The 12975-nt window shown below is 43.4% G+C and overlaps 1 protein-coding gene across 1 annotated transcript; it reads right to left on the bottom strand.

Moving 5' to 3' along the window:
• Nucleotides 1-238: 238 nt before the first annotated feature.
• On the bottom strand, nucleotides 239-10495 carry trarg1a (trafficking regulator of GLUT4 (SLC2A4) 1a). The gene is made up of 2 exons (XM_029516666.1): nucleotides 10088-10495; nucleotides 239-415 (listed from the first exon to the last, which is right to left on the bottom strand). The coding sequence occupies exons 1-2, from the start codon at nucleotides 10493-10495 to the stop codon at nucleotides 239-241; spliced, it is 585 nt and encodes a 194-aa protein (XP_029372526.1).
• Nucleotides 10496-12975: the final 2480 nt, after the last annotated feature.

Genomic DNA, 12975 nt, shown 5'->3' with positions numbered 1-12975 from the left:
TCATGCTTGTGCAGTCGTGTCATATATCACCCAGTAATCGTAATGCAGTAGGTATTCTTTGTTGTTGAACAGTTGTTAAAGCTCTATGTGTGTCTATGAGCGCACACATACACATATAATACATAATTTTTATACGATATATCTCTGTATATTTGTCAAATGATGTAGTCGAGGAATCACATTAATGTGCAGAATGCTAGTTGCCGGGGTTACCAAAACGGCTTAATGCCATTCACTTTTACATCATTGTGTCTTCAAACTTTGTCCCTCTTGTCTTCCTTTCTCTACCTGAAACTGAGACGTAGACTATGATGATGACCACGCCCAGGACGATGGACACAATACTGAGCAGACGTGCCAGTCGACCCAGCCTCCTCGCCCCGTCCATATCCCCAGCCTGGAGGCTGTTTCTGGACTGGAGACAGAGAAGCACGTGTTATTATCAACAGGAACAATTTAACAATGGTATTAAGCATGGCATATGTTTAAAAAAAAAAAAAATCATTGCATTCATTCACATACAAACAGCAATTTCTGTTAAACCTTTTAAAGGTATTATGTGAACGAACGAAACACATTCACAACCACCTCAAATGTTGTAGCTTTATCATTCTATTAGCCCTAACAAGGAAACCATTAGGGGAGACATCTTAATCCTCGTGTTCCTGATTTAAGTGATGATATTATCTTTGGCATTTCAAGGAAATCAAATTTATCTGCAGGTGCTCATAGTGGAATAAGTGAGAAAGCACCAAGAGAGAGCTTCAGGTCACTGAGAAACCTTATTCAGAATTTTGGGGGAAAGTGAGAAAGGCACTCAGAAAGAGATCATCTCAACTGACACTGCAGGAACTGTATGGACCCTTGGATTAACAGCTGAGGTGTTTTCAAAGTTTGAAGATGCAAACGCAGTGATGTAACATTGACTTGGCTTCTGGGAGCTGTGCAGACCCATCAGCTGTAAAATGCCACCAATAATTTACGCCCAGCTGTGAACAGGGAAATAGTCTGTCTGGGACAGGATGAAAGGATGTGACTTGCAGCTCTTTGAGGTGATTTGATATCAGTTTAGAGTCTGGACAACGGTAAATCTCACACAGTTCACATTACTGTTGTCGCCTCATCTTTGTTTTGCCTGCAATTTGATCTTCAGTTATCAATGTCAACACACAGGAAAAACTGAATATGACATAATTTTCAGTATACACAAACCGGCATAGCTGCTGATAAATATACTGACACACACACACATTTAAAGCATTCATTCCGTTTTAAAACAATAGTTGAAAATAATCCTGTTGATTACCTTTCTTTAAAAACCTCACTATGTAACACTTCCTCGTTTTCTAGTATTTACTTTTATTTTAATTTTAAATAAGTAAATGTAGGATGAAAGCTTCAATGCCTGCCTGCATGAACATGTTAGAGCCTATTCAATATGTGTGAATTTAATAGAGGATATGTAGAAAAGGACTTTGCACTGTGCACTGTGTTCATTTCATGTATGTATGTCTGCAGGTGCTGCTCTGTCAATGTGTCTACAACCACAATGCTGCACTGTCTCAAGAAATTCAGTCTGTCCAGCCAGAGGACATCCAGCTGGAGGACAGTGTTTAAAGACGCTGACAAGAACATCACTCATCGACAGAAGAAGAGCTGGAGGTAACAGTTATTTTATGTGACTGATAAATTTACCTCATGATTAATGCTTCAGTCAATGAAAAGCTCTAAAAATATTTATTTAATACGATTTAATAAGTTCAAAAACCAAACGTGATGCGGCCAAATTTCTTGTTGTCTTTTTTATTTATTTATGTATTTTTTTTACGAACACTCCCTACATTTATCTGGATCTTATGAATTTTTACATGGTGTCTGTCAAAATAAGTTATTCATGATCTTGGTTTGTTTTTGGTCAGTTTAAAACAGGGAACAAGGAAATGCAGAGCAATGTTGAAATGTATAGTGCACAACCCTTCCTTCACATGGGCTTTCACCGCGAAGGATTCGATAGAGCTATGTTTCTTTTCTGCATAAAATTTTTGTTGCAAAAATGTGTAGAGGTGACACGAGAGCAGTGTGATTTGCCTGGCCATTTCGTCGAATTTCCATTTATCAGTCTGCTATGGACTCGTGTGGGTCCATAGCAGCCGCTTGACAATGCACATCTGACTGTGCCGGCTTTGTTTTTGTTTTGTTTTTCTTAACTAAATAGAATCAGGTTGTGCATCAGGTGCGCACTCACTAGATTTTAATTGAAAGCCTCCTGTGGATAAATTCAGATTTATTACCCAAGAGTTCAGACTGACGGTGAAATACGATTAGAGAAGAGTCGCACGCACTCTGCGTGAAACCAAGTACTACAGCAGAGACAGGGGGCTAAGAAATCACACCTAAACTGATATGCTCTAAATCCAAATGTTACGGTGACGGCAACATCTGTAGGCTGTTAAACATGGTGAAAGCTTTAGGAGCTGTCTGTGGTGCTGAATATGTCTTTTTAAACCAGAGTCTACGGTCGGCACGGCACGACATGTCTCTTGCCCTTCGATTATATTAAATTACACAGCTACATCACTGCAGGGCAGTTTTCCAATAAAGATACTGTGATGTTAGGAAGCCTATCATGAAATTAATTCACATATATTAAGGGCAGAATATGGCTTATTAAAAGCAACTCAGCAGCGGAATGCCATTTTTTTTTCCCTTACCTCTTAGATTTACCTTCCTTTCCTCAATGACTGTAAAGTAAAATTCATACTAAGGATGATTTAGAAGAGAGGTTTAATTAAAAAGGATTTGCTTGTGGGGAAAACAGGAAACAATATTTCACTGGAAATTAGAGTTACCCCCTCGTCATGCTAAAAACCAATACAATAGTTTAATTTCCTTTTGGCTTTTAATTCATTTATTCATTCCTGCTGTTAGTTTTTTCATTGCCCAAAACGTCAGCACAGAGGTTGAAGAGTTAAACTCAGCGTAAACAGCATCACCTCACAACTGAATACAAATAAATAAATAAATCCAAAACATCAATATTCCAATATGTTGTATGTCTTCCTGTCTCAGCCACTCAGTCAATACTGAAGGTCCACAGCTGGGGTTGCCTCAGTATGAGATCCCATTACACTGCAGAGGGAAAGCGAGATGAGCAGAGACCCAACCCCCCCCCCCCCCCACCACCCCACCCAATCTTCTCTGATCTCCTTCTAGGTACTTCATCCTCTGCTCCAATGAGCGCCTCTGACTCCAGACTTTCTCTGCCTCCTTCAGGGGGTGGGGACAGTGCAGCCTGCTGCTGCCTGGGGAACAACTTTTAAACAGCAGGAAGTTCGCTGATGCTGTGATGTAATCATTTAAAATTAGGTTTTAAATTTGGTTTAATATAACTCATGGAGGCGACTTGTCCAGGGTGTACCCCACCCTCGCCCCAGGGTGAGCTGAGATTGGCTCCAGCAACCCCCGCCTCCCAGAAACGGATCAGCAGTAAATAATAAATGAATAAATTAATGAATGAATATCTCATGGGAATATTAAGAGCAATGGGAAATAAGAAGCATTCCCAAAAATTGTGAAATCATCTATCATTATTGGCCGCGTCAGTACACCCGTTTGTGTACAGAGTATAACATTTTCAGGGTGTGGCATGATATCCAGAGATGCTGGTTTGAGTACTTCTGAAACTGCTGATCTCCTGGGACTTTGATGCACAACAATCAGAGGAGGCAGACTAGTTAGAGATAACTACTAATTATAACCGTGGTGAGCAGAAAAAAGTTTTTAGAAGGCACAACGCACTGACACTTGAGGTAGATAAGCTTCCTGTAGGCCAATAATAGAAATCCTAGCCTGCAGTGTGCAGAAACTGCACAACCTAGAATATTTCTAGGCTGATGAATCTGGATTTCTGCTGAGACTGCAGATGGCAGAGTCACAATTTGGCATCAACACTATGAATCCGTAGTCCCAACCTGCCTTGTGTCAGCGGTGCAGACTGATGGTGGTGGTATAATGGTGTAGGGAATATTTTCTCGACACATGTTGGGCCAAGAAAACCAATCAATCATACGGGTACTCTCAGCACGGTAATACATCATGTAACAAAGCAGAATGTCACACAGAACTCCGGTGAACCTCCGTCTGAGAGCAAAGCTTCAAAGCTGCAGTAGGTGATCTTTTTAAGAAGCATGTTACATTTCTTCAACATCCTGAAAGCCATGAATATATTAAACACTCTTACAGCAGACTGGAAAAAATCTGCCCGCAGTGACACACTTAATCGGTTCTACGTGCTGGTCACTCTTGTGCATGACTTCAGGCCAACACTAGTTTGGTGAAGAGTGAGAAATGATCTTGAACATCACATGTAGCGGCAGATAGTTGTAGGCTTAGATCGCTTTTTTGTTTGGCTAATTTCATTTCCGAAAATATGAAACTAATTAATTCAGTAAGCTCGAATTTATATCACAGTCTGAAATACAGTGATAATCATTCATTTCACAAGGCATAGTAATTTGAGGGGTAAACACTTCAAATCTCAATGGGGCTCTGGTATAATTTTGCCATGAGTTGAACAACAAAATGCTAAATTTATGCACATCATCTGGATTACTGTCAGCTACTGCCAGTTGAGAGGGTATTTGTCTCACACGGAGGGACAGGACTAAGCCCCTTGTTTCCAGAATTGTGGTGTGATTCTGTGGTACAAACACAGTCCTGCTGGATCTTGTATTGATCTGGACTCATCACAGAGAAAAGCAATGTCAGCAACTTAAATCAATGGAAGCTCCTTCAAAAAAACAAAAAAAACAAACAAACACTGCCTTTTTAGCCTTCCAGGATAAAGGGATTAGTTATAACAATAAAGATAGATTGCCAATATTTTCCATCCAAAAATAAACATAATAATGGCCAGCATTCTTGTTTAATATATTCAATGTTTGACATTCACCTCAAGGGCTGCATGAGATTTAGTGTGTGTGTGTGTGTTTGTGTGTGTGTGTCTGTGTGTGGTTAGTGGGCGGCACCTTTGCTGGGCTGATGAATGTCTATATTGATTCACAGTGAGAGTAAGCCTGGTCATATTTGTTTTCTGAATGGGAAATTCTACCCTTAAAGTGTTTTGTCCAGTGTTCATTGTCCCACAGCACACATGCACACACACACACACAATCATCTTTCTTTTCATGTGTTCAGAAGAGCAAGGAAGAGACTAGTAAGTCAGTAAGTGCTTCCTTTCTCTCCCATCATTAATAATGGAAAGCCAGCAGCAGCCTCGTGCAGCGGGACGCCATACGACCAAGACCCAGTGTGTAGTCACGTCTGTGAGAGTTGCCAATTTGATCAAAATTCAGGACCGTTGATCGTTTGAAATGTAGCCATTGTTGTCACTAAATTCTAAAAGAAAGAGCTCATGGCTGTCGGTTGGTTTTGTCAGTGTGCTCCATGTAAGGACCGCCGCAGCCTTCAGGGGCTGCTGGGAGGGCTTTTAGACTCCGTCTTCTTACACTTCAGGATCCATTAAAGTTGCAAACCACTCAATGCGCTCATATGATCAAATCAGTCAGACCTATGATGGCACTGCTCTCATTCTTGGAGCTACAAAATGCATTCTAGCTGCTGGTGAAGCTCATAAAATTTTAACAGTATGTATAGCTTGGTTAGTTGGTGAACTGGAAACGGTTAAAATAAGTTGCGCTGCCTAAATGTTAGCAGCACAAAACACTGAGGCCATAATGGTATATTCCATTCAGTTTTTCTATCACTCGGCACATCACTAATATGTAAATCCCTGTAATATGGTCATCCACGTTTCACAGTGCAGTTCAAAACACAATACACAGTTCTGGATTTGCCAAAACAAAATGAGATAGTCCGTATACAAAACATCTAGGCAGTACAGGCCGATCTTTCCAAAATGGAGCAAACAGAAATGGAAGAGCTAAATATCAAAAAAGGCGAAAGCTAGTCCAGATTGATCAGAAGCTTTCAAACACATCCAGTGTATTCAATGTCTGCAGTTCCTCATTAAAACAGTGTGGCGTACAGGTAAATTTAGACAAGCATGCTGATGTTCCTCAGGTACAACTTTCCCATTTAATTTAGCATGTTAGCACGCTGACAGTGAGGCAATAAACACTTAACACAAAGTGCAGTTGTATTTGATGGCAGTGCCGTCATTTTAGGTGTTCACTGATTTGAACTGAGGATGACGCTAGATTAAAAAGATCTGATCTTCTTGATAGACGCAAATATGGGGACCAAATTTAATCGGGACTAACTCAATAGCTGTTGAGGCATCTTCAGTCTTGTTTCAGACCGTCCATCAGTCCAACAGAATGACTACAAAACGAAATAACATGCAGGACTGATGCTGGCTTATTAGATGTAGTATCTATGCAACTGGTGTATGTTGTCAGGACAGAATAGGCTGATGAGAGGCATCGATGAGTATCATACTGGGAGCAATCTCTCCTTTATATCTTAGAACAGCATGTTCGATAAATGATGTTGCTGCCTTTTTCCATTTATGTTACAATTCAGTGCCCTCATGTGATTACAACTCTGTCATCACTTGTATTCAGACTACAGTGTTAGTTTTCCATATATTCAGTTCATTCTTCCACCATGGAATGATAATTATGATATTGCACTTGCAAAAAAATAAATAATTGTGTTTCCTATTTTAACATCAATTAACATCAAGAACAATTTGTTGTTGTTTTTTTTTTTTTTTTTTTTTTTTTTTTTTTATATGCCACATGTAGTGCTCTCCCATTCTGGCAGTATTAGATTTCTAATAAAAAATAATTTACTTACACACACAAGTGCACACAATCACATACATACACCGTCATCAATCTAGCACGGCATTGTGAGTCCATTTTTCACAGGCAAATCTGCCGAGCGTGCAGTAATATCCCTGCAGTTTGGGCCTTCCCATTATGTGGATAGGCTGGTCAGGGCAGTAAAAACCTATTACCCCCGCCTCTCCAATCCCCTTAATTGACTGCACATCTTCTGTGTTTGCCAGCCACAGGCCTTTCCCAAAAGAGCATCTGCCAGAGTTCTGTGGTGGCAGCCAGCTGGACGTCAGCTTTTAGTTGGTCCTGCTGCTGGAAGTGGCGGTAGATGATGATGATGGATATGAGGTATGGCGGTCTGTTGTTAACATTGTGCCATTGTGTGGAAGTACAGAAAGATGCTGGCTCTGACTTCAAAATATTTGACTTAATCATAGATCATTTTTGCCTTTTACAGGATAAAATAGATAATGCTTCACAGTCTCATGCATGTGCATTAGTAGTCACTGCTTCAGCTCCATCATTTACTTATTGAATTTCCTGCTGTTGCTAAATCAAAAGTTTAGTATGAATTCTTATAATATGATATCATAATATAATATGAACTTAAATGATAATTCTCTGGGTTTGTCACAACGCACCCTTTTCAAATGCCATTCAGTCATTTGATCTGTTTAGATCTGTTGATCTGTTGATCTGTTTATGGCATTTTTAAGGGTTGTGATAGCGGATGGTAATTAATAGCACAAATAGCAAACGCAGTGGAAAATCGTTTGCCATGTATTTAAGCTTGAAATCTATTAATGTTGAAGGAAGCTTTAAACATCTGTTCCGGAGGTCTGGGCTGTTTCCTCTGGCCTCCTCACATGAGTACCACCTTAACTGCAGTCGAGCAGTTTCTTTTATTCAACTTTCCAGAAGTATCTATTTCACACAGGCACTTAGTAGAGACCTTGCTCTCCAGGGCTGTATCGTGTGGTATCAACCGCATTACTTTTGATTCATTTTTTCACAGCAAGTGTAAACCTCTGTTTTCCTGGCCTGACTCACTTGCACTTATCAGACATCACCGTGGTGTCTGATTCAATTCCTCTATAATCCAGTGATAGGAACTACTTTATGGCCATTTGCTCTCTCTTGCTCGCTCATCTGCCCTTATAGCAAACAATGTTTTGATCTTCTTTGTGAGGCCCGTATCCCCTTTCCATGCCCCCAGGAAAAGAAAGAGGATGTTGAGCGCTGCCACAGAGCTAGCTAACAGCTGCAATCTGCCCTCTGCAGAGAAACTAAATTGACTTCTCTCGCTTTCTATCGAGTTAGTGGCCAGCTCCAGTTTCTCCCTCCTTCACTCCTCTTTCTTCTGCCCTCTGTCAAAGCTTTTCTCTCTATTTTCACTCAGTCACACACACACACACACGGTTGTCTGTGTGCCATTAGCCAGTAGCTGACTTGTGAATGTCAGTGGGTTCACGACGATGGCTCTGTGAAGTACAGACTGTCTTGTGGACACTGCCTGATATTCCCTTTGGTGTGTAGGAGTGATATTACAGAACTAATGGGTTTTCTGCACTGCCTTCGCCTCGGTTCCCTGGATATCTGACTTTTGGCTACTCTACAGTGTCAGAATTAAAGCAGTGAAAAACACAAATGAACACTGCTGAATGATCCGTAGCATCTAAGCTCCTTTGAGCCAAGAGGAGTTAAAATCTTGACACACAGGAGTTATTACTGATAGCACTAAAGGACTCCTGGTAGAATACTGCAGACAGACTTCACTGCAGGGGCCTGTCAAAAGCCTTAATTTATCTGGACAACTCATCCAGAGCTTATTGTCTTTGCTGTTGTTTCCTGAATAGCACCGGCAGAGGCTGCACATAACAAGGCTCTTTTGTTATAGCTGTTAAAGAACTTGATCATTCAGGTAGTTTTTCACCTGAATCTGTGGCTCATTGCATTTTATCGTGATTGCAGCTGTGTGTTTCAGTGCAATCAAATGTTGATTGGGAAAGTAATCTCAGATATTTGGACTCCCCTGCATCGCAGTGATTTGACCTTGTCACTGTACCACAGACTCCACGTCTTGGAGCAGGTCTAATATGCTGCCTGTGATCTCAAGCTGAGCAAATCCATTTGGCCTTCAGCTGCATTATGTTCTTTCTGCTTATAGCTTTATAGTGAGTCTTAATTCATTTCAGGCACTGCAACTAAGGGGGGGGGGGGCCACAACACCTCTGCCCTGATCATTTTAGTTAATAAGCTCAACTATGCCAAATGTAGCTGTTGTAACGATGGAAATAGTGAAATAGTAATTAGTCAGACCCGTTGCTCTAACAGTGCTGAAATCACTGGAAGTAATGTTATAAACCAACTGAGGACATTTAGTGGATGAAGAGTCCTGAACAGCAGCAGTGGCAGGATGAACCTGTCAGAGCCCCAAAACCAGAACAAATGTCAGATCACTTAAAGCCTCAACACTGAGCCAGCTGACAATGCACTGTGTGTGTGTATGTGTGTGTGTGCGCCAGCAAATCCTGAGATTCTTGAGTTTATCACGAGATCTTTGGGCCAACATATTGATTTTCTTTCAATGAAAATAGCAACCTTTGGAGATATTTTGGGATACTTTGATGAGCCGCCAAATGTTGAAATGAAGAAATGTTTATACTGGAGCGGTGTAAAGAAACACAGCGCAGGAGTCAAATCAGGAAAAGTGATTCCATTACTATAACGATAAATCAAATACCCTCTGCCTGTAATTTTAATCACCCCTTTGCTCTGTTATCATCGTGGACGGGTTGTTTTTATCACAGAAAATCTATTTTAATAATATTGGTATTTATAGATTCAGGGTGAATATTCCTCTCCCATGTATTTTGAACGACCACGCTCTCAGAAAAAAACTCAACTCCCACTTCCTTCAAATATCAATATAAGATGGTGAGCTCATAGATCCACTAGATTTCATACAGAAATACTGTACATGTGTTCTGGGAGGACTCTTTTCTTTCTTCTCTCTTCCTGCCTGCTACACATATTTCCAATGTATGTTAATAAAACATAACATATTTTCAAATTGTGACACTTTGTAATATAGGTATTTTATAGGACAAGCTTATAAAGTTAGATTTTACATTTTTGTCCCTGCTCATGTCTCATGGTCAGCTATGAGATATCTCTTTATCACATTGTCCAAATCTATTTCCGTCCATCTGTGCTGTGAGAACCTTTGATGCGGTTTTTGTTGATCCCAGGGACAGTTTAGTTTTCACCAAAGAGACACTCACCATGATGGAGTAGACCAATGCGACGATGCTGACGGGCCACACCGGGCAGAGGCAGGAGATGATGACTAGGATGAGGTAATCCCTGGGTCTCGGGGTCTCCTGCACGGCGGCGTTCCCGGTGGAGGAGCGGCTCAGGCTGGCCTTGGACGGGGAGAGAGGGGCGGCCGCGGCCAGCTGCCCCACGGAGCCCGACCTCACGGCCACGCTGTGGCCGTTCTGGTCGGCCTCCAGCCCCTTGTCGGTGCCCACGTTGACCGTGAAGGAGGTGGACATCTTCATCCCGCCGCCGCCCGGCTCGGTGGTCACCGCCAGCAGAGACTCCGTCTCCTGAAAGTCCGGATGCTGAGCGCCTCCTCCACCTTCACCCAAGTTAGACTTCTGGAAGTCGGTGTCCGTGTTGATGGCCATGTTCGACCCTCTCTTATATCAAACTATGCCAGACACGAACAATTTGTGAATAATAATAATTTAAAAAAAAAAAAAAAAACCTAAAACAAACTTGTTTTAAAATGTGCTACAAGTCTGGAGCCAGTATCCCATAATAGGCCTGTGCTGGATGAAGTTGGTCTGATCAGCAGCCGAGGTGTGGCGGATGGATGGAAATGCGATTATCTGAAAGGTGATGTGCTCTGTGATGGTTCAACTCTGCCCCCCCTCCCCTCCTCCCTCCCTCCCCCCCCCCCCCACAGAAAGAAAGGAATAAAATCAGAGAGGAAGTGGAAGCAGTCCGATCCCTGCAGATATCATTCCTCCTTTTCAGTCACTTTCCTGCAGCCTCCTTCACGTCCGCCGTTTGCACCATGTCCACCGGGGATCAGCTCAGAAAAGCGGCCCCCCTCTCAAACACCCGGACCGGCCTCCAACGCTTTTCCTCCCAGTCTGTCTTTGGTCTGGGGGGCGGTCCGCTCCTTTTACTTTCCTTTTCAGAATAAAAGGAGGTGATGGTGAAGAGTCCACAGTGAGCCTTCTTCCTCTCCTCTTCCTCTCTTCTGTCTCCGAGATGCTGCAGCTCAGACTCTCCACTCAACTTGGGACATATGTCAAGCTCAGGCATGTAAACAAAACACTTCCGGTGATCAAGCATTAAAATAAAAGCTTCATTTGCCAACAAGGTACTCAGTTGAAACTATTACCACGACTAAATTCAACACATGGAGTAAAACACTAATACTCCTACAGCGAAAACAGCCACAATAAGACTGAGGAGTGAGGAAACCATTTAAAAAGACGAGTTTAATTTACAGTACGTGTTATTTACTCACCTGTCAGGAAGAAGCAGCTCAGTGGGTTTCATGTTCATGAGCTCTGAAAAGACTTTGGAAGTGGATCCACCATCAGGGAGAATAACGGGAGCGATCTGGATTGGGAGTTTCCAAACATGAACGAAAAGCTCGGGATCCAAGTTCAGAATCCGAAATGAAGGTCTTCATCCCCGGACGGAGATTCCGCTCTTTGGCAGGTCGTCCTGCTTCCGGCCCCTAGCTGCTTTTCCAAACGGTCACTTGACTCATTTCGTGACGGAGCAGGGCCGGCTGCCCCCCCCCCCCCCATCCCTCCTCCTCCTCCCCCTCCTCCTCCTACCCCTCCTTCTCTTCTTCCTCCTCTTCCTCCTTCTCCTCTTCCTCCTCCCCCTCCTCCTCTTCCTCCCTCTCCTCCTCCTCCTCCTCTTCCTCCTTCTCCTCTTCCTCCTCCCCCTCCTCCTCTTCCTCCCTCTCCTCCTCCTCCTCCTCTTCCTCCCCCTCCTCCTCTTCCTCCTCCCTCTCCTCCCCCTCCCCCTCCTCCTCCTCTTCCTCCCTCTCCTCCCCCTCCCCCTCCTCCTCTTCCTCCTCCCTCTCCTCCCCCTCCTCCCCCTTCTCCTCTTCCTCCTCCCCCTCCTCCTCTTCCTCCCTCTCCTCCTATTCTTCCTCCTCTTCCTCCTCCTCCTCCTCCTCCTCTTCCTCCCTCTCCTCCTCTTCCTCCTCCCCCTCCTCCTCTTCCTCCTCCTCCTCCTCCTCTTCCTCCCTCTCCTCCCCCTCCCCTTCTCCTCTTCCTCCTCCCCCTCCTCCTCCTCTTCCTCCCTCTCCTCCCCCTCCCCCTCTTCCTCCTCTTCCTCCCCCCCCCCCCCCCTCCTCCTCAACATCAGCACCAGCGGCGGATTGTGCTGCTATGCAGAATTCACTGTAGCGGAGGTTTCCACCGGCACAGCTCGACCATCAATCACATCCTCACAACTCAATCTGCTAAATGGCTCTGAGGAAAATGAAAGTCTACGCTGTGCGGATTTAATAAATGTTTTGGGCATCAGGGGAAAAGAAAGCCCCGTAATACCCCTGAGATGAATCACATGTGATTCCCATTAAGCGCTATATTTGTACATTTTCACTCTTTTTCTTGACTTCCAGCAGGAGCTGCAGTAGACCAGCTGCCTGTTGTTCTCTGGTCGCTGCTTTAGTGTCCAATCAGGATTTTTTTTTTTTTTTCTTAGATCTGCTCCTATTGATTTTCCTCTTCGTTAGACTGCTGCATTAGCCTCCGCCTCATTCCTCAGAGTGACTGCTGCACTGTGACCTTTGGTGCTGATGGGGGAAAACCGACCTGACTACAGCTGCCCAAATGTGCAGAGGCATTTCATTGCAGACTGTTTGTTCCCCTTTGGTTTTCAGACCCCCCAGTAAGGAGATGTATTGGTCAGAGCTCCGTCTTTGCATTACAGCACACGTTTCCTTCCATTTCCTCAATTTATCTCACCACGCCGTAATAAAGACTTTGCAGCACAGAGGAAAGATGGGGAGGGGGCAGTGAATGGTAGATAGCCAGATGGTTTTCTCACAAGCCTCCTCATAAAGATGCTGTTAAGGCCCTGGATATTCCCTGCAGACCGGTTCAGGGATAAGTGTGGTCAGAGCTCC

The sequence above is a fragment of the Echeneis naucrates genome, chromosome 13 (genome assembly GCF_900963305.1).
Source record: "Echeneis naucrates chromosome 13, fEcheNa1.1, whole genome shotgun sequence".
In the NCBI taxonomy this organism is placed as follows: domain Eukaryota; kingdom Metazoa; phylum Chordata; class Actinopteri; order Carangiformes; family Echeneidae; genus Echeneis; species Echeneis naucrates.
Note: the sequence above shows the minus strand (reverse complement) of the source record. Positions and strands in the feature narration are given on the sequence as shown.